Source organism: Galleria mellonella, unplaced genomic scaffold (genome assembly GCF_026898425.1).
Source record: "Galleria mellonella isolate WM207_F2 unplaced genomic scaffold, CSIRO_AGI_GalMel_v1 utg165, whole genome shotgun sequence".
Lineage (NCBI taxonomy): Eukaryota > Metazoa > Arthropoda > Insecta > Lepidoptera > Pyralidae > Galleria > Galleria mellonella.
In genome coordinates, this window is record NW_026442009.1 from 1,094,347 (window position 1) to 1,120,079 (window position 25,733).

General features: G+C 32.4%; 2 protein-coding genes across 2 annotated transcripts in view; both read left to right on the forward strand.

Annotated features, from left to right (window-relative positions):
* LOC113519028 (uncharacterized) overlaps positions 1-25,733 on the forward strand; it is a 404,087-nt gene that overhangs the window by 352,448 nt on the left and 25,906 nt on the right. The window lies entirely within an intron of this gene.
* Positions 6-24,442, forward strand: LOC113518801 (glutamate dehydrogenase, mitochondrial). The gene is made up of 9 exons (XM_052892772.1): positions 6-589; positions 11,219-11,419; positions 13,509-13,648; positions 14,309-14,402; positions 15,340-15,497; positions 17,328-17,489; positions 20,306-20,510; positions 22,963-23,117; positions 24,098-24,442. The coding sequence occupies exons 1-9, from the start codon at positions 157-159 to the stop codon at positions 24,212-24,214; spliced, it is 1,665 nt and encodes a 554-aa protein (XP_052748732.1). The 5' UTR covers positions 6-156; the 3' UTR covers positions 24,215-24,442.

The window sequence follows — 25,733 nt, forward strand, 5'->3', positions numbered from 1 at the left end:
TATTTTCCTTTTGTTCCGTCATTCAGTGAGTCCGTGTCCGTCGGGGCGGGTCGTCACTGCAATCTATCATATTACACTACTTAATTTGTGTATTTAAACTTTACTGTAGGGCGACCCGATACCTATCCCGACTAAGTACTTAATTAATCAGTCAAAATGTTACACTTAAAAACCATTGCAAAATCGGTAGTTCCGCCTCTAAAAAATACTATTCAAAATGAGGCAGTCAATAATTTGATTCGAGTCACACCAGCAGCTGTGAACGTTTGTTGCCGTACCTATGCCAGCCATGAAATTCCGGACAGGCTTAAAGATATACCGACAAGTGCGAATCCCAAATTCTTCGACATGGTGGAATATTTTTTCCATAGGGCCTGCCAAGTAGTAGAAGATAAATTAGTAGAAGATATGAAGTCTAGGGTTTCGGTCGAAGAGAAGAAAAAGAAGGTAGCCGGTATCTTGAAGTTAATGCAACCTTGTGACCAAATTATTGAAATTCAGTTTCCACTAAGGCGTGATTCTGGCGATTATGAAATGATCCTTGGTTACCGGGCGCAACACTCCTCACACAGGACACCTACTAAAGGAGGTAACTATGTTTTATTTTTCTCTTTTTTATAACCAAAAGTTGGTGTATCGATGATGTAAGCAATCATTAATTTAGAGATACAGCTCTTAGTAATTGTTAATAGAAAACTATATTTTTAGCCTACGAGACACGTGACGTTACGTGGGCAGTGACAATGTGCGATAGGAACTAGATTTTTTCTTAAATTTATTTTCACCTTTTATTAGGTATTTTGGTTTAGATACCTATTACACTTTGACCTAGTTCTCAATTCACATGCCAATGTTGTCAGCTACAAAATGAAAATGTTTCTTAGTAGTTATCAGCATTAATAGTACCTTATTTGTTTCTACGGATTATAATAAGCTTTATAAATAAGATATAGGTGATGTCTAATTCATAAAACACATCATGTCTTTATCTAACAAATTCAGTAAACTTGTACTAACCTTTAAACTGCAACATTGTAAGCTTTGCAATTCGCTCCATTGAGAGCGACCGTCGAACTAAAATATTTTTATAAGTATTTATATCTTATAAATATATCTAAAACATGTAGACATATCTAATTCTTGGTAGTATTACCTATATTAACTTCTATGCATTCATGTGTTCGTACAATATTTCATTAACGTGCCTAGCTACTTTCAATTTTATTATCTGGTAATGCATCAAAATTAATTAATAACAATCAAAATTATTTAAAGATATATCTTATTAGTCTTAATACTATTACAAAAATGGTAGAAACATAGGTACCTATCTAAGCAGTTTTTATATTAAATCTTCAGTAAAGACCAACCGAGTTTTTTAATAACTTTTTAGATACGTAGTTATTTATTAATGAAGTTTAAAATGTTTAGAAATTAACAGATTAATAAGTTAAATAATGGGGGGAAAGGAATCGTTAGTAATGCGATACAGAAAGCCCAATGCTAGCTGAATGTGTAATGCTAGTGGAGTACAGCCTACATATATTATTTATAGGTATATATTATTATTTACCAAATTCGAAATTGACACGCATATCTATTGTTTCCTTTTGGCTGCCTTCTCGGTCCTAGTCTTCTAAGTTCCTTTAAACATTATACATACATAAAAGATAATAAATTAAAATTAATGTTTAAATCGGTTTCATCTATTGCTAATTTCACATCAGTGGATCAAGTAATTTAAGGTTCTATTTTGAAACAACATCCAAAAAAAGGTCTAAATTGGTCTCATTATTTTCGCGACTTTGCGAACACATTTAAATTCAAATATATATGTATTATTATTACAAAGTAGATTATCTACAAAACTTCGTGAGGCGGCAACAGTCATTTTTATTATTGACGTCGCTTGTTTTTTTTTGCATATATTTTGTTTTAATCTAAATAACTTTTTTAAACTGTAATCGAAACAAATTTTTATTACCTTTTTTTACTACTCTATTTTTATTATCTTTTTTTGAAAATATTAAACCATGTTTAACTTATGAACCCCTGTAACACGACAGGTGTCACGCGCGCATTTTTATCCTTTAGATATTACGCACGTTTTGAAGAACCCCTGCTCTGTTTCTTAGGGGAATATTGACGAAAATTTATATCACAACAATTGGCTTTTTATATTTGTTTAAGCTAAAATTAATTATAGGACATAATAACTTAGCAAACTGATAGATACTGGTAGACAGTAGAGATGAAACGGTTAGCAGTTAGGCCGGAATCCGGATATTCGGCCAACCATGGGGCCGAATATCCGGCTATGTCAGTGCGAATTGATCACAATCGTAACCCTTCTTGGTGGGCAGCTAATGTTAAACAATACCCAAATTTAACAAAGTTTGCCAAAATCTATCTTTCAGCACCTTGCAGCAGCGTGTACAGCGAAAGACTTTTTCTGAAACTGTCCTTATTTATAAAGAGAAACGAAACCGCTTGCTACCTCTCAATGCAGAGAAATTAGTATTTATTCACCATAATTTGCCCTTAGTGCAGTTTAAGTACTAATTAATTCATTTTCTTTCTATTACATTCATTTACTATTGTGATTGAAAATTTTAAACTAATTATATTTCTTAAGTCATACTAAGACTAACTAAATGAAAATGTTCCGGATCACCGCTCAAACAGAATTTGTAAATAGTTTATAATATTTTTAATATTTTATGATAGGATAGTTTCAAACAGTTTATAACAATAACACTTGTGTTTGTAAAATAGTCTCGAATAGTCTATAGTTTCATTAAATGATTAATAGAATAGTGTACAGTTTATAAGAAAATAGTGATAGAGACAGAAAAAAATAGATAAGGATAGCTGATATATAATTATAGTGATTGGCTACTGACCCAACGTAATCTCGTAACAGGTTGGAAATAGTGATTTGAATGGGTACAAATTTTATAGCTTATAACTTTAATCGTGTTTTTTATATGATAATTAAATAATTTAAATAAAGAGAAATAAAGGTTTTTTCTTACGGTGTTTTACTCCCCCAGGAAAATAGTTGTGTTACAACACAAAAATAGACTAGGAAGGACATAGAAAACTTGTAAACAGCTACGGCTGTACTAATAGGACATAGGCTAGTACAGCCAATAGGTCCCAAATAGGGCAAATTCCTGCAAAAACAAGAAAATAGTTAATAGAATTAAATAATAGGGCCTATAATAGCTTATATAGGCGTCAAATAGACACAATAGACATATATAGTATAGAATAGTTCCTAGAAATAGGGAGAAACATTGTAATGTGCGTTGCGCGGCAGTTCTCGATCGACTGACGTGATGCCCCGCTTTCTGCAAAATATATATACGCGGGGGAGAGAGCGGGGTCATATAAAAGCCGCGACTCGCGGAATCGTTAATTATTCATGAACCGCACGCCGCGCAACGCACAAAGAATGATAGGTTGTTGATGAGTATATCCACCACCTAGAGTAAGTTCTTTGTCAAAACCCATAGAAATATAAATAGTACAATAAAATTGCATAGAGGGGGCGAGGAGACTAGTTTGCCGCTGGTCCGATGGCCAGAGGCCATAGTTGGATATAAAAAGGGCCAAAAATCATAGCGCCAGTGACCTCTCAAGAGAGCGAACAACAGCAGCAAGAAATCGCGAAAATAGTCTCCTCATCTCACCGCCATAGTTGAAGAACCATTCGCTTCGTTTCATTTCATCTCATCGAGCCCCATCGCCATCTCCGTCCTTCGATCTTCATTTCATCCATCATCGTGTTCGTCATCGTCCTTCTGAGGACGATATATAGTAGTGCTGTAACACCTGGTCCTTCAGTGCAACGCGCCTGCGGCGAAGACTAAGTCCCTTCGGGGAGAGAGTGCTTTGTGCGTCTACTCTCGTGCGTGCAAAGTACTCTCGTTTCTCGAGTAGTCTTTTCTCTTTTTGGTCGACGTCCGGGCGTATCAGCGTCCCGGTGCCTGCCGACGCGCCTTCCGACTCTCGGAGGCAGCGGCCCGCACAAAAGCAAATATAATTATTTGCTTAAAAATACTTTTTATCCCGATTTTTTTAATTCCACGCAATACCTATCCGGTCGAATACTAGTTATCCGGTATTCGGCCGGATAGTATTAAAGCCGCCGGATAAGCCGGATACCGAATAGTTACCGGATATCCGTTTCATCTCTAGTAGACAGACGATGTACAAACTAATGTGTCAAGAAACGAAATTTTACATAAAGGTTTTTATAACGAAGGTAAGGAATTTTGAAAATTTCTTTATAGAGTGCTTGCTAAATAAAGAACGAAAGTTTATATTATAAATATTGTCAGCTGTTTCTGCTATTAAAAAAAAATAGACTTTTCTCAGATAAAGAAAATTTTGCTTCCGCTACTATACGATGCGGTTTCACTCTGTTCCAAGCTTTTGCCAATACATTGAGGTCACTTAAATCTTTGACCCATTGACCTTCTCAAAGGTTGACCCATATACGCTAGTTTTCGGCGTGATCGCATGTGTCCAAGCCAATGAATTAATTAGACTTAGTCTTTCCTAGTGTCCTAATATATTGTGTTCTTGATTTAGGTCTTTCTCTTTGTTAGTTCCTGAATTTCATCTCTAAAAATTTATTAAATTCTTACTAATATTATAAACTATTATAAATTACAAAGTGTGTCTGTTACCTCTCGGTGTGTTACAAGCTCAACTAGTCATCATCATATTTGATACTTTATTACATACATTATTTTATATTATTTACATTATTAATACTATTTAGGATAGAGAAAGACAGACTAGTCCCTGTCGCGCGTCGCGTTAATCATTACATCTTCATTATTTATTCAAAAGGATTTTGTAATGGGATACCCCAAAAATAAAACAATGTTTGATTCCTATCTAACTGTAATTCACATTATGTGCTTCTCAAGAGATAAATACCAATATTTATCCCCAAATTGAAAGAAGTCAATATTACAGTAACATACAAATGTCTTAGTGTTCTTATGCCTGCTCACCATCGTCATTGTATGGAAAAAAATATACGACATTATGGTTAAAAAGACATATTGATCATCGAACTCAACCCTATTTTTCAGTAACTATATTATAGGATACGAATGTCTTAGTTGTTAGGAAGGGCAAATATTATCAGCGTAGGTAACACTACTGTTTGTTATCCATGATGTTTATATCTATGGGCAATGTTTATCACTCTGCCAAACGGGCCATCAACTTGTCTATAATTTCAAGCAGCATAAATTCATCTCATCACGCATCCAGTCATTGCGAAATATATACGTTCCGCAATGAATTTATGGGTCTGCTATAGAGTTAATCTCCATCTCTCAGCGCCATAAGTTATGACAAAAAGAACGTTTTGAATAAAGATTGAAATATAGAATTAATGCGATGTAGAAATTGAAATTTTCTGAATGCTGCTCATCTCAGCTAAAAAAAACGGTTGTAAAACTATAGGCCAAATCCTTTAGTAATATGAATAAAACCATATTACGCCGACCCAAAATAATAATTGGGATAAGGATAGGAAGATGATGATCTCTATTGAAATACATAAAAATGTATAAAAAGAAAATATCCAAGTTTGGCGCCGGCAAACAATGAGCATTGAAGTCCATAGTAATAATGCCGTATTGAATCAATAAAAGAGCCTAAAGTGGATGTTATGTTCCGTGAACACCAAATTACTGTAAATATTCATTATGACGAGTTAAAAATGTAATACGTGGTAACCTTGAGTTTTACTCGTTCTTTTGTAGCCTATGTAACTGGATACTACACACATGTTTATAAATGATATATTTCGTCAACACCACTGTTTGACTGTCGCCATAGACCGAGATGGAGAAATATCAAACCTGACACGCCCCTATCTATAAAATACAGATCACGCGCAAAGAAATATGTACATTGTTAAAAATATCTAGTACGATATGTAGGTATAATATTATTGTGTAGAATAAAAAGATAAAATATATGTACCTATCTCTCTCTGATTTTTAGCACGCTGACAGCGAAGGCGTGTCTGTGACGCAGTGCTGCGTCATAATAGTAAGGTTGTTGCGCAATGACTTTAAATGAAAATTATTACCATAATCTACACATTTCTACTTTTAAGTAATATTACAATCATAAATATTAACACTTGGTGATAATTTTATAGACACATACATATATATAGTATATACCTGCAACACCATGACTATTGGATTAAAACAGTCATGTTTCACTAGTAGGTGTTAAACAGTAGTCATCATGTTTTTATCATGTGTGAACGCTTGGCTGGTAAACAATCTCTCATAAACAGACAAACGTGCATATGCACCTAATTATATAAACATTCTCATTGTTTCTTGTGCTATACCTACACTCGAATGTCTCGCTCGCAAATTATGAAATAAACGTACCTAACTTAGAATATTCATTACCTAAGAAAAAAGAAAATTATGATACAACAGCATACTGTAGCCACTTTTGATACCAACTACTATAAAATTATAAATGTCCGTCAGGTGGGCCGACGGCTTGTTTGCCCAAGTGTAATAAAAATTTAAGATTGTGTCCCACAAAAAAAAAAAACCTACTTTAACTGTGATAAAATCAATTATTTGGATCTAAACTACTTAACTGACTATGATAAGATTTCTGTGGAACCAATCTTTAAGTATATTATAAAATATAATTTTCTAAATCGGTTTAGGTCTGAAGGGTGTTATGAGATAACAAATATTAAAAAAAAAAAACAGAATTGACAACCTCCTTTTCGAAATCAGTTGAAAATAATTTATGCTCATAACTTAAGATCGTTCATTCCAAAGTAACGTGAACATTATGTCTATTAATTAAAAAAAAAAATTCAGAGTAACTCCAAAAAAATGTTTTGGTAAAATAGAGAAACTTGCTGGCTATTTGTCTATTGTATTATAACGTAAACAAACGTCATGAACAAATAAACGGAGATAAACTAGCCATATACCAATTAAAAACAAAGTATAGTAGTACTCCGTGCTTAAAAATTCTAATTTCCCGCCATTGTGTCCATCCATTTTTAAGAGACTCTTTGAAATCTGTGAAATTACTGAAGCTTTGCTGTAAACATGGGTGTCTTTAACCTCAAATGGTGGGGGAGGGGCAGGATTGTTAGTAATGGGATCTAACAGTCCCATTCCTAGCAATGCACCCTATCAGGTCGACCTCCACGCGGTTCCCCCTGGAAACCATCGTGGATATTTTTAACGGATTTTCTCACGATGGGCTAACTGACCTGCTTTCACCTCTCACTGGTGCCCCGCCAGCGTATACCGATAGCGCAAGCGGGGTTACCATTCCATTTTCACCCATTAAAAAAACTTCAAATGGTGGGGGGAAAGAGATTCTTAGCAATGAAGTTTGACAGGCCCATTGCTAACAATATACCATATTAGGTCGACCTCTACGTGGTTCACCCTGGAAACCATCGTGAACAATTCTTGTTGAATTCGTCACAATGAGCTAACTGACTTGCTACATCCTCATCTATCATCTCTCACTGGTGCCCCGCTAGTTTATACCGTTAACGCGGGCAGGGTTACCATTCCATTATTACCCATAAAAAAAAACTCAAATGGTAAAGCAAAAAGGTTATAGTTTCCGTCTTGCAATATTTTTAAGCGTTTAAATATTAGAATACAGTTTTACAAAGTATGTTGTCTATGAAAGTTTTATTACTTAATAAATATAATGCTTGTTATCAATCATGTTCTGTAGATACCTAGTTTTGATCATACCACTTGTAGATTAGGTTTTCAATCATTTATTTGCATAACCCCAAAGACGATAAAAGAATCAAAGATCAATCGCAAAACTGAAATAATCTTTAAATACACTAGTATTTAAAGATTATTTCAGTTTTGCGATTGCTCTTTGAAGAAAACTATTAGGTAAATCACTAGGTTTACCTAATAGTTTTCTTTAACAATATTTGTATAACTTGAGGTGAAAGTTACTTTATCTATAATGTATTATAATAAATATTTAATCAGATTGTATAGGTAAATAAGTACAAATATTTTTTTTTATAAAATTTAGAAAAACAAGCTGACGATGTACCTTATGAAAAGGGGTAACGTTAAATATCTACCATATATGTCAGATGTCTAGGAGTAACCGTCACCTATAAACACGCCCATGATATTCACCATGCGTTGTCATTCTTGAGAACTTCGGTGTAACATACAGACTTAGATAGAGTCTTATGAGGAACATCAAGCGGCTTAAAGTCAAACCAGCTCCCCAATACACTGGCTTACTGGGTAGAAATGGATTACCCATAACGCCGTAAGTAGTAAAATTATAAGAAACCGGTACTTATCATTTTACTGCTAACGTTGCGCCACAGATGTACCCAAATGAAGTGATAAAAATATCTTGTTATGTCAACACTTCACAGGATTACTAAACTAAGTACTTTTTATTTATAATTAACTCCTGTGTTTAATATTAAATCCAAAAGTATTATCTCTACCTACTTTTCATTCATAAAATTAAATTTAAGTGAAGTATGTACATAAATATAGTATTTATGGTATTGTAAACAAATTACTTTAGAAAACCTAATGTGACATTTTTTTAATAATCATAATTGTATCTAGAAAAATCAATTTGAAATATGGACAGAACGACATCTTTCGAGAATTTTCAAATTACTTTTTTAAATATTCTCAATAATAAGAAAAGAAATTTTGAATTTTATATTATGCAAGCAAACAGTGTGAGTGACTTCGTTTTTGCTTGCATGTAATATTGTGTAAATATAAGTAATACTTTACGCAACTTGTTTAAGAGTAACAAGTTAGGTAGGCGATACCTACTTGCCGATAATAAGTAATACCTACCTAACAAAGATAATGTACCTAGTTAGTACCTACTTATATTTATATATAAATGTAAAAAAACTGTCGTGTTAACATAACGTGACATTAAGTTATGTACACCATTACAACGAAGAATGTAACGTAATGCAAATAACATAGTATTTACTTACCCCTACTTATAACCAAAATAACAATTCAAAATAATATTTATGTTCCTGCTATTTCTGTAAATGCTGTGTTCGGCGTACCAAAATATATCGCAATATCTGGATCAGCATTTGCGCCGTATTGCTCTCGCCAGTGAACGAATAAGATGAAGTCAGAACAGTTGATAAAGGGAATATAATATATCTATACTCTTATAGAGTATAAGAGTACATAGCAATGTATGCTCTAGACCAGGGATAGCCAACGACTAGACCCAAGACCTACTGTTTACTGACAAAATTCTGTGCGATCTCCTAATTACATATTTCGTGATATCTCAAATGAAACAACATGGTTCAGTACACAATTATATAGTATTTTAGTATTTTTTATTTTATTAAGAAGGAAAACCTAAAATTTAAAATTATTTTTAGTAACTACTTATTACGTTTGAGTATTGCGTCTGAGCATCTTCCGCTAGATTAGCAAAATATTATATTTTTTTGCCTTGCCACGATCACGATCAACCTGTTGATTGCGATCAACCGGTTGATCGTGATCCACCCTTGCTCTCGACTTATGCCTAGAACAAGACTAATTAATTTTTGTGTATATACACAAAAATTTTAAAAAGTAGGAAAAAACAAGTTTTCACTCACTCGGTCGACCGAGTCAGTATCTACTCTACTGTGTACTCACCTTTATGAAACAGACCATTACTCATGAAGGACAGAGCAATGACATTTCCTCTCACTTCGTTATTCATCACGTCGCGTCGCCGTTTCACAGTAATTGAACAATTGCACTAATTACCAACGCTATCAACGTTATTATTATGAAATGTAACAATTAATAAACATGTTAACTGAAAATATTTACAGTTACACTCCTACACTAAACAGTAACTACTGTTTTGATAAAATATACGAGTAGTTTAAAAGTGCCTACAGTATAAATTTCAATGGAGCCGATTCGGAATATCATTCTTAAAATTCGACTATAATAAACTTATAAAAAAATATATGCCCCGATTTTGAATTTTTTTATTTATTTATGATGATTATTTTTATAAAAAAAGTTTTTTTTGTTGATCCCAAACCAATAACCAATAATAATAATATAATGATAACCAATAAGTTGATTTTCGGTATATGTATGTAGGTAGAGAAATTGCTTGTCAGAGTAACACAAAGTCAATTTTATTCTTAAGATTCTCCTAAATTTGTAATTTTGGAGATAAATTTATAAAATTATATGCAAAATTGTCGATTCTCTAAATTATCTTCTAAAGTAGCGTATTTTAAAGATAAATCGAGCGATTGACATTTCATCATCATCATCGACCCCAATGGCCGTTATTTATCAATCTTTTATTTATATCAGTATAAAATAAATACCACTCATTGAATAATTTCGATATGTCCAGAAAAAGCATGTAATAATAATATTAATAACGATATAATTTTATGCATATGTTCCTCATATGACACATACTATAAGTTATTGTAAATTCCTATGGGAATTGGATTTCTGTACGATCAGACCGTATAGCTATAGTCTTACTTTTTACGCGTAGTATATTCAAAAATTACATATCTTGCATATACTATACGTATCGCATACTTCTAATAGAGAACCACTTTGGATGATTCTGTTTCTTACATTAAGGTTTTCTCTTGCGTAAATCTCATACAAATTTTTTTAATCCCTACTAATTTTTTTTTTAAGTATGAACATTAATTAGACATCTAATTATTTATCTTGCTAATATAATAATTCTGTAACCACGATGTTTTCCGAAATTTCGGAACCAAACGAAACACAATTTTGATGTTAAAATTACATAATACATGCCGTTTGGAAATATTAAAAATGTTAAAATATCGTTCTTTTGGACTTTTATGATAGGATGTATAACGAACGAAATGTTAAACTCCATTTATTGGTCCGATTTTAGTATAAACAAAACACGAAATTGTGTCCGAAAATTCGGAATTTCATTTCATGGTAGATCCGCTGATGTATGTTTTATCTTGATACGCAATCTATACAAGTGGTCTATTCAATTGGTTTTCCTACTACTGAACTCACGCGTACAATGTAGCAGGCAAAATGTACGAGTAGTTATTATAGAAATAAAGTACACGTATAGTAATGACATTTAACTGTTACATCCTTGTCTACAGGTATTAGATTCTCTACGGACGTGACTAGAGACGAAGTGAAAGCTCTTGCTGCGTTGATGACTTTCAAGTGCGCCTGCGTGGATGTACCGTTCGGTGGTGCTAAGGCTGGCATCAAGATCAACCCCAAAGAGTACTCGGAACATGAATTGGAGAAGATTACACGACGCTTTGCACTTGAACTGGCCAAAAAAGGTTTCATTGGTAAGTAAAAGTTTCCTCCGTGATTAATTTTAAATACTTAATAGGACCTGTTTTTACCATTTAGTTTAACGACTTCAGTAAATACTTCCTTTAATTAGTCTTTTTTGCCTTAGAAAAAAAACGCAATTTTTCCACTTGCAGGACTTGGAATCATGGTAGCGTTCCCGTTCTTATTTTTACGAACTACTTAATATATAATAACTTAATCATGCTAACTTACTTAATTTTAAAAAGTAAGTTATTTAACTTCTTTGCATACTTAGTAAGGGATCAGGCGTGAAGATATATAAATAGGTAAATATTCCACATAGATAACGAAAATAGATCTAAACAGATTATTATGTCCAACAAATCGAACCATCGCGTCGATCGAATTTGATGACGTCGCACCTATTTACAAATTATGATTACTTTATCACTCAGTAATCATTATTAAACGGTTATATTTATTAATCTGTCAATGACAATAATAATTGTATCTAAAATCATGATTCGTAATCAGTATATTTTGTATCAAAATGAAAACCGTTATCGGTATTTGATAGGGTCTGATTTATTCAAATTCTAGCTGTCCTGTCCTAAAATAATGAAACAATATTTTTAAACCAGTGATTAACAATGGTCTATTGTTTCATTTACTCATGTCGCTTAAAAGGTATATATAGTCGATAAAACTGTAAGTATCAATTCAACTATAAACGCAGATGAGAATAGACGATACAAGTACTTTTATTTATGTGAAAACTAAACTCGGCCCTCCTCGTCTATTGGTGGAATTTCACATTTATAAGTATTGTTTGTACACATTGACACTTCGTTATAGGCCGTTATATATTACTAGTATTATAGACCTTTGAGAATGCCATCATTTTCTTCGCATTATCTTGTAAAGCACAGATTACAATTAGGTATATTTTCTGTTACATATGTTCTAAGTTGTACAAAAATAACAATATCCACGGTTTTCAACTTTATATACAAATAAGTAGAGATACATGTGTTCTTACATATAAATATTTATTTCAATTACCACTAAGAGCCAACAATCTTCACCATCAACAGATGCTCGCTTTTATATAATTCTTAGTGGACAGCTACCACTTCCCGACAGGTGTGGCATCAGCTCATTTGCCATTCTAGGGACATTAAAATTGTCGTGATACTTGATAACCTTTAACTTTGATATCAATGTTTTATATTGTAATATAGAACCATTCAAAGGCTGACCTTCATAATAGTTTAAAACAATAAACTGCAAACCAAGAAAATTACACATGCACGCATGTAGGTTACCTGTTAATTTGTAAACCACACTTGACAAGTAATAATAGTTATGTAAATATACACAACAAATATAAATGTGAATACATGAATTACATATTAAATCAATTTTATTGTTATGTATCGTATAAAATTAATTGATTAATAATTTGATGAAGAAATCAGATAAGAGTTTTTAACTCTTCTAAACAGCGTTACTGATTAGCCTATTATTTTATCTGCTAGTAACTGCCGTCACTTTCGCGTAGCAACTGATAATACTATTTTTATTTTATCTTATCTTAGTTGTAAAGAAATCAATTTGATTTTTTTCTGTGACCGGAAAATAATTTTTATTTGGTGGTGGAAGTTTTACGTTCAATCATTGAAAAAATTATTTATTCAAAACTTACCGACCTTGTCACATTGGTTAGGTTAGCAGCCCTTACTTCCAGTCATTTACATCTGTTATTGAATTTTGTGGTTTTATAATAAAGTATTTGTATTAAGAAATGAAGGTTAACTGGAAGAAGTCCCTTTTAAGGGATAAGTCCGCCTGTGTACATTTTGGTATAACCTAATATTTATATTATAATTGAATGTACAAAAGCATATACATAAATAAATAAAAACCACCACAAGAAATCTATTCTATAGATAATCATATCAGCTTTTAACTGTAAGAAAGGGGTGGCCTATTCTATGTCAGGACCTTACGGCAATTTCTATAGATAGTTTTTCGATGGAATTCTTTAGATTGGTGATCCGATCTCCATAGAATGGTTTTGTTGTGATGACTAGAACAGCATAAAGATGTTACTGACTGCAGGGCCCGGTGTCGATGTTCCCGCCCCCGATATGGGAACTGGAGAACGCGAGATGTCATGGATTGCCGACACTTACGCCAAAACTATTGGCTATCAGGACATCAATGCGCATGCTTGCGTCACAGGAAAACCCATCAATCAGGTTTGGCTTATGAATTAAATAACTACAACTGTCTTTTATCTATTTTACACAGAAACAAGTGAAACCAGACTGGTAGAAGTAGCACAAGAATAAATATTAATAAACCTAGTCCTTATTCTTATGCAAGTACCTCAATGTATATATTTTTTTAATGGAAGATAATGGAATGGTAAACCAGCCTGCGCTAACAGTATACACTGGCGGAGCACCAGTGACGGATGATAAATGAGAATGAAAAGGCTATCGTGATGAATATGCTTGAAATTTAGCACGATGGTTTCCATGGAGAGGGGAACACGGGGAGGTCGACTTTTTGGATATATTGCTAGCAATCCCTTAGTATCTGTTACTAACAATCTCTTTCCCCCCAATAATAAATTAAACAATATATTAAACAAATGGTGACTTTCGTGGCGTTGTAGTGAACATATTTACATTACTTAAATGAGATCCAGGGTTAGATTTCCGGTCGAGCCAATTTAAATAATGAGTTTATCTGAATTAGTTTTGATCTGGTGTTCTGGCTTGTCTCCCCAGATGTTTATTGGTTAGTTTTTCATAGCACAAATTACCCTTAGTATTAAGAACAAACGGTTTGGGTGACTATTCTACTTAAAGTATCAGTTAAAAAGTAAAAAAAATTAAACCTTTCTAATCCAGGGAGGTATTCATGGCCGAGTATCAGCGACTGGCAGAGGAGTATTCCACGGTCTGGAAAACTTTATCAACGAGGCTAACTACATGAGTATGATTGGTAAGTGGAGTATAATTAAATACAATCGCAATCGATTGTATTCTAGACTTCCTTGATAAACTTTAGACAATACAGTATTATTCAATACTGTTTACAAATTACGCGTAGTGATAATATAAACTACTTATTAAGTACCTATCTACTTTATTAATGAAGATATAATCAATAATTTCACTAAGTAATAATGAATGATACAATGGTACTTATTAAGGATTAATGTTCCTAACTAATATTAATAATATATAACCTGGAATATTATTAATAGAAATTAATAGCTTATAGGACCAATAGCATAACAGAATAAACCGGAGTAGATGAGCAAACTCTCACATCTACAAACTACAACAGACACAGTCGATATGCCTTGATCTTTATCGCTAATTAACCACATAATGTTAAAGATAGTCTAGTAATATAAAAAAAAATATATGTATACTCTATGCTGACAGCTATTTTTTCTTATATTACTACTCTGTGGTTAAGTTAAAAATAATACCTAAAAAATAAAACCAATGTGTTGTGTCATATTTTAATTTAAATGATGTAAAATTATAAATAATAATAATAAAACAACTGATAAAAATAAAAGATTTAATTCCACCCCTCAACACATAATTAAGATTGTGGTCGACAAAAAAAAACTTCAATTTTGGCAAAACTAGTTATTTTGATTTAAACACTAAAATACTTACCCAATTTTTATAAAATTCTATGGGACCGATCTGTAAGTATTTTCCTATATTTTTATATAAAAGGTTTTTCGAGTTATGAGGTAACAAAGATAAAAAAATTGAACGACTTATAATAAAAAATAATAGTAACTTCCTAAATCAAGTACACAAATATACAAGTCATGTCTAGTTTAGAAGTCAGCGCTCAGAATTTATGTACATTTAGGTTGGAAATTAATAAAGATTATTATTATTATTGTGAACAGGTACGACCCCTGGCTGGGGCGGCAAAACATTCATCGTGCAGGGCTTTGGCAACGTGGGCTTGCACACCTGCCGATACTTGGTCCGCGCTGGCGCCACGTGCATCGGCGTCATTGAGCACGATGGTGCTATTTACAACCCAGACGGTATCAACCCTAAGGTAACTTATGCTCCGATTTATTCATTATCTTTTTTTTGTTAAATATTTAATCAATATATAAGCATTACTTCTCAAATTTAATAAGCACTATTTTATATATAAATTTTTGAATGTTTTCTGATATTACTTTTATTACTCATACAAACTCATAAATATGTAAAATTCTACTTTTGTTTGAAAGAGTAGAGTCGTAAAGAAGAGTAAAGAACATAGTCGAGTTTCTTGTCCATTTTTCTAAGCTGAAAATGTTAGCTGAATTAGCCGGTAAAATTATAAAATAAGTTTATTTAAATAAGAATATTTTTATTCAAAAGATACCTATTTATATTTATGCCATTATACTATTCCATTTATGCAATTTTAATGGAAATTCTACTGCTAGTTACTACTGCTATCATATACTCGAGTCAGGAGTCGATAAACTCTCTAGGCTGTTCTCATCGTCATTCCTATCAATATAAACAGCTATATATCACTTAAATATCTTAAAAAGTACATCATAAATAACTTCACGCATATGTATCAATGTCATGTTGTCACTTACGTAGGAATCGCATAATTGCTGTTACCTTAAAACGTGTTTGACATAAAACGTAGTAATATAAACAATAGCCTTATAACTTTACTTTCTGATCGTTCACGAGGCTCATTGTTGAGGTTATAATTTTCAGAACGCATTTACATCAAAAGCGTTCCGAGTGTTTATTTGCTATACCGTGCTCGGCCTTATACGAAATCATCGTGCAACCATCATTAGCGGTGCCACGATGGAACTTATACACCTCTATATTTATATTCAGATCATATAAGCCACTTTTTTGTACTCAATTGGCTTACTGAGCTATTTTTTCATTTATTAACTATTTTTGCCCTATGGGCGTGTCTAGAATGTACCTAAACAACACAAAATGTTACGAAAGATATTATCATAAAAAATGTAAACGTGCTGAAACATCTCTGTAATGTTTGGGAGGTGTGTTGTTCTTGGCAATTTATATTCGTGGTTCGAGGGGCCACGTGACTAGCAAAACCGGTGTTCGCGAATAACCGAACATTGAACCTGTTTACGCCGGTCGCGTCCATCAACGGTGCTTAGTTTATTCGAGAGAAATAAGATCAATCTATATTTTATTTTGTACTGATTTGTATCCATAATACTTACTGTTCGAAATATTTGGACAATTTATGTTAGCAACATTGCCCTTTATAGTACTTTTTTTATGACAATGAAATTGATTCATGTGTATGTTTAACACCACCTGCGATATTGGTATACGCTGGCGGCGTTTCAAAAAAATATATATAAAAATAAAGTCAGGCCAGTTGACGCGCCGAATTCACCAGGAATTGTTAACTGGACAAATTTCAGATCATTATAGCCAAGTAGCCAAGATACAATTGATAATATAATGCTATGCCTAGGTCAGTGCAGTCTCTTTCTATTCACGTCCATGTGATGAGTCTTTTTTACTGTATTGCTTACTTTAACAATATATCCTTATAACTCGATTGTTATGCATAAACATGTTAAAAATATACGATAAAGGGTCTCCTTAGAATTTTGAGTACACACAAAAGACTATACAATACAGTTTACAGGCTGAAAACGTAGTACCTATTGAAATATTAGGAATCGGCATTTCTTCTAATTTCAATTCTTCTCTTTAATTGTTCCTAAAAAATTGCCATTAAAATGCTCCTAAGCCACCTGCATCAATTTATTCTGAAACACGGTACAAATAAAAGATATTTTATTGCCGTTTATTTAATGAATATGAAACACAAGTACTACCTATACCAACATTTTCTACCACTTTTTTTTATTATCAGGCTTTGGAAGACTACAGGATCGAGAAAGGTACGATCGTTGGCTTCCCTGGAGCAAGCGCTTATGAAGGCGAGAACATGTTATACGAAAAATGCGACATCCTCGTACCTGCTGCGGTTGAACAAGTCATCCACAAAGAAAATGCTCATAAAATTCAGGCTAAGGTTTGTGTTCTCGTGTTGTTTCTGCCTAAACAAATAAGTGTGTGCCAACGGCCGGTAACGGACCGATTTGTGGACAATATAAACATAATTATCTTTAGAATGTTTACATTTTTACATTGTTCACAAATTGGCCTCTTACCGGTATTATCATTGTTTTTATTTTTAATTAACCAAGCGTTTTTTAAATACTGTTGAATTATCCATTATCTTATGTTTAAGTAAACTTAGATAATAATTTAAATAGCTATTAGTAAAATACTAATTATTTATGTAGGTTATATCACGTTTTCATAGACATTTACGCAATAAAAATACAAAAAGGGTGAACACGCTATATCATTGTTTATTATACATTAATAAAGTATTGTGGCGTTGGTTAGTAATCGATAACCACTCTTGATTTCCAATTTAAAGTTAGAGAATGAAGTATACCCTTATTTTTGTTATTTATTTATTATAAAAAAGGGAAATATAAATAAGTCGGAGAGATACGTTATATTCCATAGATTTTTACAAAAAATAAAACCTTTTGTATGTTGCCATTAAGTCACGTAAAATTAATATCTTCTTTAAAGTAAAGAAGAAGAAAATAACTCACATTTATGGTTTCGTAAGAATACTTATAAAATTATCTTTAATGTTATATGAAGTTCTGAAATTGTATAATATGTACATTTCATACATAAAACACGGTCAGCCTCTCTGGCCTCTAGCAGTGATATAAATTTAAAAAAAAGTTACATTATGAACAATGTAACTATATATTTTTTACAATTAAAATACATTTAATTGATCATCAATTAAATTTTTCCATATTTATAAAACAGTTATGTACGTCTGATTCATAATTATTATGAAATGGAAGTAACCATATCATCAAACAATTTTTATTCGTCTGTCGAACCACATTACATCATAATAATACTCATATCAAGATAATATAGTGTAACATTTCATAAAATGCGATCATTTCATGAAATGACCCGACCACTCATGAATTATGGGCGATTCTACGATCGTAACACGACACTATACTATTATACAACCAGGCAGACGAGCAAAAAGAGCCTAGAAATTAGTAGGTATCACTCCTCTTGTTTTTATGACATGTCACAAAAAATCTATGATACGTATAGTATAAAGGCGTACTACCTACGCGTAACGTTTTTATAAAATATATATTTTTTGTTTTGTCATCATTATTATTACAATTTTTTTATAAATAATTATATCAACCGTTAACTGTTCAGTGCTGAACATGACCTCACTCATAAGGGAGATTTTTGCCAGTAGTTGTTTGGCAGTCAAATTGATAATTGCAGTGACATTTTAAGAGGGACGCTGCTGCTCATCCCCCTTAATCGCCTCTCACGACACCCACAAGAAGGGGAGGTTCATTCTATACCGGACCATATACTATTAAACGTATTATTACATATATATTACAATATCATAGGCGTTTATTTAGGGAGGGGGGGCGGCATGCCATCTCCGATAATGTCTGCCCACCCCAGGATGCAGAAAGTAAAGCTTCCCTTAAAGTTATGCACCTTTTTTAAAAGACTACGCTCCCTCTGCAATAATTTTAAATACGCTAATATCTAGTCTCCTTAGAAATACTTCCATAAACACGCTGTATTTTTTCAAAAAAATTGCGTCTTTTTGTGAAAAAATACTTATAATATTGTACTAATTTCACACTTAATTCTTTTTTTATCGCAAAAGCCACCATAATTGTTTATTTATATTTATTTTATTATCACTATTATATCTATTTTAAATTTTGTTACAGTATTATATTATGTATTATTCTGTGTAATATAAAGAAAACAACCTATATATAGATGTCAACTTACTGACCTCTTTTTAAACGTTTTTGATACTCATTACTTCATCTAAACCAATATGATCTAGATGTATTATAATATAAAATATAACTAGTAATTCATTCTGAATGTTGTCTTTGCACGATAAAGTTGATGTACCTACAAAGATATCAACGATAATTGTCAATATATTTTGATATATATATATATATATATATATATATATATATATATATATATATATGAAATATTAATCAGTGCCTAGCCGGTAAATATAACGACACACATAGTACACTTTATGGTTACCTCTATTTATACTACTCAATGAGATATATTCAATAAGAAAAAAAAACGTAAAACTTAAACTGAACGCTCGAATACATAGTCCTTGACTTTCTCCAATTTTTGTTTATTAAAAACAAGTAGACACTATGATCATTTTAAGAAAATTCTTTCATTGCTTGTGAATATTTTTGTACGTTGCTCTTAGACTATTAGATTAAATGTATATTTTAGCTTTTATTCTGCTTTGTTCGCATATAATACAGACTTCTCAGTCCTTCTGTGGTAGATGATTAGGATTTAGAGGCGATTACCATCCTATAAATCAATCATAAATCGTTTGTTGCAGAAAACTAGTTTCCCATATAATATCATTTATATATCATTACATTTGAACTGTTCACGAAATTATATATTATATGTATTAATATATAAATTATGCATGTAAAAATATTTTATTACATTTTTAAAGATATATTTGAGATATTTTTATGATGTGATGTCCATGGCTCATATCTAGGTATAAACGATGGTAACCAATTTCTAGCTTGTTTGCCATTCCAGGTAACTGAATATGATAGTGCTCATGTCTATAGGCGACGGTTACTACTCTCCATTAATTGGGCCGTCAACTTGTGTGCAATTCTATGTTGCATAAAAAAAAGAAGAAAAATTAAAGAAATATAAATTATTATTTAATACTTATAGATCATCGCGGAGGCCGCCAACGGCCCAACGACGCCGGCTGCCGACAAAATCCTGATTGACCGTAATATCCTCGTGATCCCGGACCTGTACATCAACGCTGGCGGTGTCACCGTCTCATTCTTCGAATGGCTCAAGAACCTTAATCACGTCTCGTACGGACGTCTCACATTCAAATACGAACGCGAGTCCAACTATCATTTGCTGGGTAAGAATGCAATTCCCTATACTTGATTTTTATCTATTATATATTTATGTAATGCCTGAGATGATGATGATGATATATTTACATATTTATCTTTACTATATAAATTATAGTTAATACTGCAGTTACTATGCATATGTTTATGTAGGTAAACTAACTAATATGTTAATATTTTACATAAAACATAACGGTGCCTAGAAACATTATTTAAATGTTTATATGAAAATTGTAAAGCAACAATTGCGAGTATTATGTTGAAGAATTATGTAGATGGAATTCGAATCTGTTAGCATGCCGAGGACAGTACTCTTTAACGTTTTATTAAACACCCGTTTCGAAATTAAAAATAACGGCATTCAATATCTGTGCGGTAACATCTTTAGGAATCTATGTACTTACCTAACAACACCTATCTATTTATAACTTCTATTTACAGTCGTAATCCGTCCGTATCATTTGAAAATAAGCTTTCGATGCGAGATTGTCAACAAATGACCGTTGTAAACGTAGCTATTTTTTTATTTATAGCATACACTCTGCTCCCGAGATTAGCACGACGCTATATAATTGGACGCAATATTAACAGACGTAACTTTATCGAGGTTATTATAAGAACATCTAATGTACATTCCCCGTTCATAATAATACGCTAAATAAAATCTATTATATAATTTAAAATTCCGATGAACTCACCGATGATTGAAAACACCGATAACAAATCAAATTAATCCGAGTGACTGCCATAAGTTCGCCACTTCCCACTTTGAATTCTAATATATACAATTAAATGTTCGCATGTCGAGTATTACGTTTATCAATAGATACTGTGAAGCCAGCAGTGCACATATACCTCTGACTACCCCATTAGGGATTATTGTCATAAGTATATTTTTTATTTATTTCAAAATTTACAAAAAGTAGGTATGCTGTCTGTTAATTCAAAATATGATCCGTGTACGTACCAAATTACATTAAAATCCTTTCAACTGTATAAGCGTGATTGAGCAAGAAACGTCCAAACACCTTTCCAAATATTTGTCTGAATACGTAGCCTATATGAAGACGACAACATGACGACTTTGTAACATACATCAAAGTAGAAGTTTATAATCAATAAACGCTGTTAATTATTAATTAGTAATAATTTATCACATACATTTGATACAAATTTTTTTTTACTAACTATCTAATAAGTCATAGCTGTTTTAGGTATCGTCGTAATGGTCCTTAATGCTATTTGAATACATTACCTCACTACCTTAGATTATATAGATAGCGTCTTCATAGAAATGCTTCAATAAAAACGAATCAACTTTTTCTTACTATTTTGCCTGATAAATAGTTGTGTTTTCTTTATAACTTCGGTATTTATTTTGTCTTATAATTTCTGCATCTTTTTAATGCCTTAACACTGATTTTATTAATTAAACAATAATTCATCAAGATATATTTCATAGAAAACTGATAACAAAAATCGAGTCGGCTGATTTGACAATTAGCTGACAAAAAGTTGATCCGTTTTTGGGGTCGTTGCTCTATCTATATAATCTAAGGTCACAAGACAAACCGACGTCTACCGTATACAAAATGATAACCATGTACATACTTTTTATTTTTTTATGTAACTTAGAATGGCAAACAAGCTGACGGCCCACTTTATGGAAAGTGGTAACCGTCGCCTATAGACAAGCAGTGCCATGGGCATAACAGAGTATACTGTTTCGCATACCGTAATACATTCCTAAGGACTCAGGTGTTATTCCTCTGTGCATATATGAAATAGCCATGAATACCATGCGACTATGAAAATAAATCTTAATATTTTTTTACTAAATTCACAATGTTTACAATTTAGGTTTATTACATTACAATACATCGTTATGTATTACAGTTACGCTGTATGACGGCCCACAATTTGAAAAGTAAATTGAGTTTATATCACTACATTCTAAAAAACAGATATTAATTTACAAAATAAAAAGATGAATTAAACGAGATTATTATATTTATCGAATAAGGTCGCGAACTTAAAGTTATTTAAATTTGACGTATATTTTGAGTGATTATAGTAACGTCTCAGAGGAATAGCGATCTTAGGGAGGTCCTAGGACGTCCTAGGAATCCGAAGCTTAAGAGAGGCTTCATAGGATCCATAGATATATCGTCGATTTGTTTAATAAGCGGGGCGGGTGACATAGCTAAAAATGCCTCAGGAATACATCTATTATTATTTCATGAAAACCAATATGTTATACAAACCACTTTCACTCTCTTTTAAATAAAAAAAATAGCATAAAAAATAAAGACAAAACACTTCAATAAAATAGATTTATAAAAGGTTTAACGTCTTATATTTTTGTACTAAAATACTCGCCCTGAATTCTGAAGAAATTTTTAGTGGGACTAGATCCTAAATTTTTAAACAATTGACATAATATTATTGTATCAATTTCAGAATCCGTACAAGAATCATTAGAGAGACGTTTCGGTCGCGTCGGCGGTCGCATCCCCGTTACACCCTCTGAGTCGTTCCAAAAAAGGATCTCTGGTGCCTCCGAAAAAGACATCGTCCACTCCGGTCTTGATTATACTATGGAGAGGTCCGCAAGGGTAAGCATTTTTTTTAATTAACATAATGCAACTAGTCCTAACAATTATCAAGTATTAAATGAAATGTTTGTTCTTTTTTTTTTTTTTAATAAAGAGATAAACACTCAAGAAACGTCTTTAAAAACTGTTCTTTCACAACGGCGGTACATATACGTATTGCACTACTTTATCTATATCTCCTGTATGGTACACGAACATTTATCTTTATATATCTTTATTGTTCATGTATCTTAAATAATGTATTAGCAGTAGATAGAATCGCAACGCGATATTTTCTATATTGCTTACAATATGTGGTGCATTTATATTTATAAGGGCTCGATATAGGGGGGCGATAGCTGGGCAATTGACAAAAGTGGCAAAATGAGCAATTCGCTTCAAATTAACAAGGTTGTTCATTATAAAAGGTAAATAAAAAAAAATTAAGCAAAAGATATTATTTTATATTTACAATCAAAAACCATTAGACCCATTTAATTTTTTTTTGTGTTAATAATTAAATGATAACTCCGCCTGCGCTATCGGTATACACTGAGGAAGCATCAGTGAATGATGTTGAGGATGGAAGCAACCCATCGTGACAAATTCATCACAATTAATCGCAATGGTTTCCAGGGAAAAATGCATGCAAGGCTACCTGACAGAATATATTGTTAGCAATGGGATCATCTTTTTTAATGGATGAGAATGAAATGGTAACTGCCTGTGCTATGCGTATACGCTGTTGGGACATTAATAAAAGCAACTTAGTTAGTCCATCGTGACAAATTGCGCAAGAATCTACCATGATGGTTTCCAGGGCGAAACGCGTGAAGACTGACCTGATATTACTAGTAAATAGATCTATTAGATTCCATTATAAATAATCCATTTCCCTCCGCAATGGGACTGTTATTCCCTATTACTAACAATCTCTTCCCCCAATACATTTACTTTATAGGAATTACATGGACTCTTATTACAAATTGTTACCTTTTCAGGCCATCATGAAGACTGCCTTGAAGTTCAACTTAGGCCTAGATCTGAGAACAGCCGCGTACGCGAACTCCATAGAGAAGATTGTGACTACATACGCCGATGCTGGCCTTGCGTTTTAAACACTCATTAGTTAGAGTCCAAGTATTGTCTGCATTTTAAAGACTTCATTTTAGTCCCTATGCACATAAGTGTTATTTTTAAGACATTATAATCACAGTATTTTTGTTGGAATCATGGCCGTTTTTTACCTTAATTTTAAGCAAAGAATTGTTGTTCTGTCTATGTATTTGATTTTCTAAAATTGTATCTCCTTATATATTTGAATAAAATATTGTTTACTGTTAAAATTTGTTTATTATTAATAAAAAGGAATCAAATACCTCTAAATATTAACTCAATCACATTTCAACAACTAGTCAGATTTAAATGTACTTAATACGCAAATAGTTTATAATTTAATGCAAGGTAAAGACAAGAACATCTGTCTCTTAGAATTATAATACACTATAAATGACAAATGGAATAACCAGCAATTTTTTTTAAAAGTCAAGAAAATAACAAACATCCTGTAATTCTGTCTCCTATAAAACATAATAGTAGTAATCTAAAAGTCTGTATAATAATATATACTAGCTTTTATACGTGTGAATTACAAAAATAGGAAACTAAAGAAAGAGGCTACTTCTATATACCATGAAGATAAAATATACAACAGTTTTTAAGTTAGACCTTTACGAACATAACTGTGAAAACCGCGTACAATTTCGTGCATAGTTTTTTGGAAAACTGCGTACAATTTCGTGCATAGTTTTTTTGTAATGCCTGCCTGAACAAATAGACAGGCAGACAAAATTTGTAAGAATTATTATTTTGGCTTCTATTTCTCTTAAAAAGATCCTTCACATCTTTTTTTTCCAAAATCTCCCCTGTACAGTCATCGTCTACTTAAAATTTTTAATAAGATTACACATACTACTTTGCATGTAATCAGAAATACGTTTTGTTATTCGATCCAATCGTATATAGATAGAACGTAATACTTTAGATATAGAAGCCAATTCTAACGCGCCATTTCGTTAAACTTAACTCTAATTTGACAATTAGCTTATAAACAGTTGACCCGTTTTTAAAACTCGTTGCTCTATCTATATAATCAAGATTTATACCTTTAAACGCAATATTCTAGAACAATCAGAAATGTACAAGAATTGACAGAAAAAATATTCATTTTAATCCAAATATCATTATTTCAATTTTTTTTTTACTATTATAAAAATAAACAACATACGGTCCGTCTGGTAAACGGAATTATCGTAGCCCATGGACGCCCGTGACACCTGAAATGTCACCTTAATGACCTTAAAGAAACCTACCTACGCTCTTTTTGAAGAATCTCATGTTGTCTTAAGGTAAAGTCTCAATAGGAAGATCATTCCACAACCTGAATGTTCACGGAAGGAAGCTCTAAAACCGCACTGCGTATGACCATTTTAATTATAAGATCTGAAGATGGGTTCCCTGCCGATGGCGAGCGGTGTGATTGTGAAAGGTGGTTGTAGGCATCATATCGAATATTGTAATACGTGAATTTTTGCAACTTTAATCCCATACAAATTCCAATTTTTCACGTGTATACGT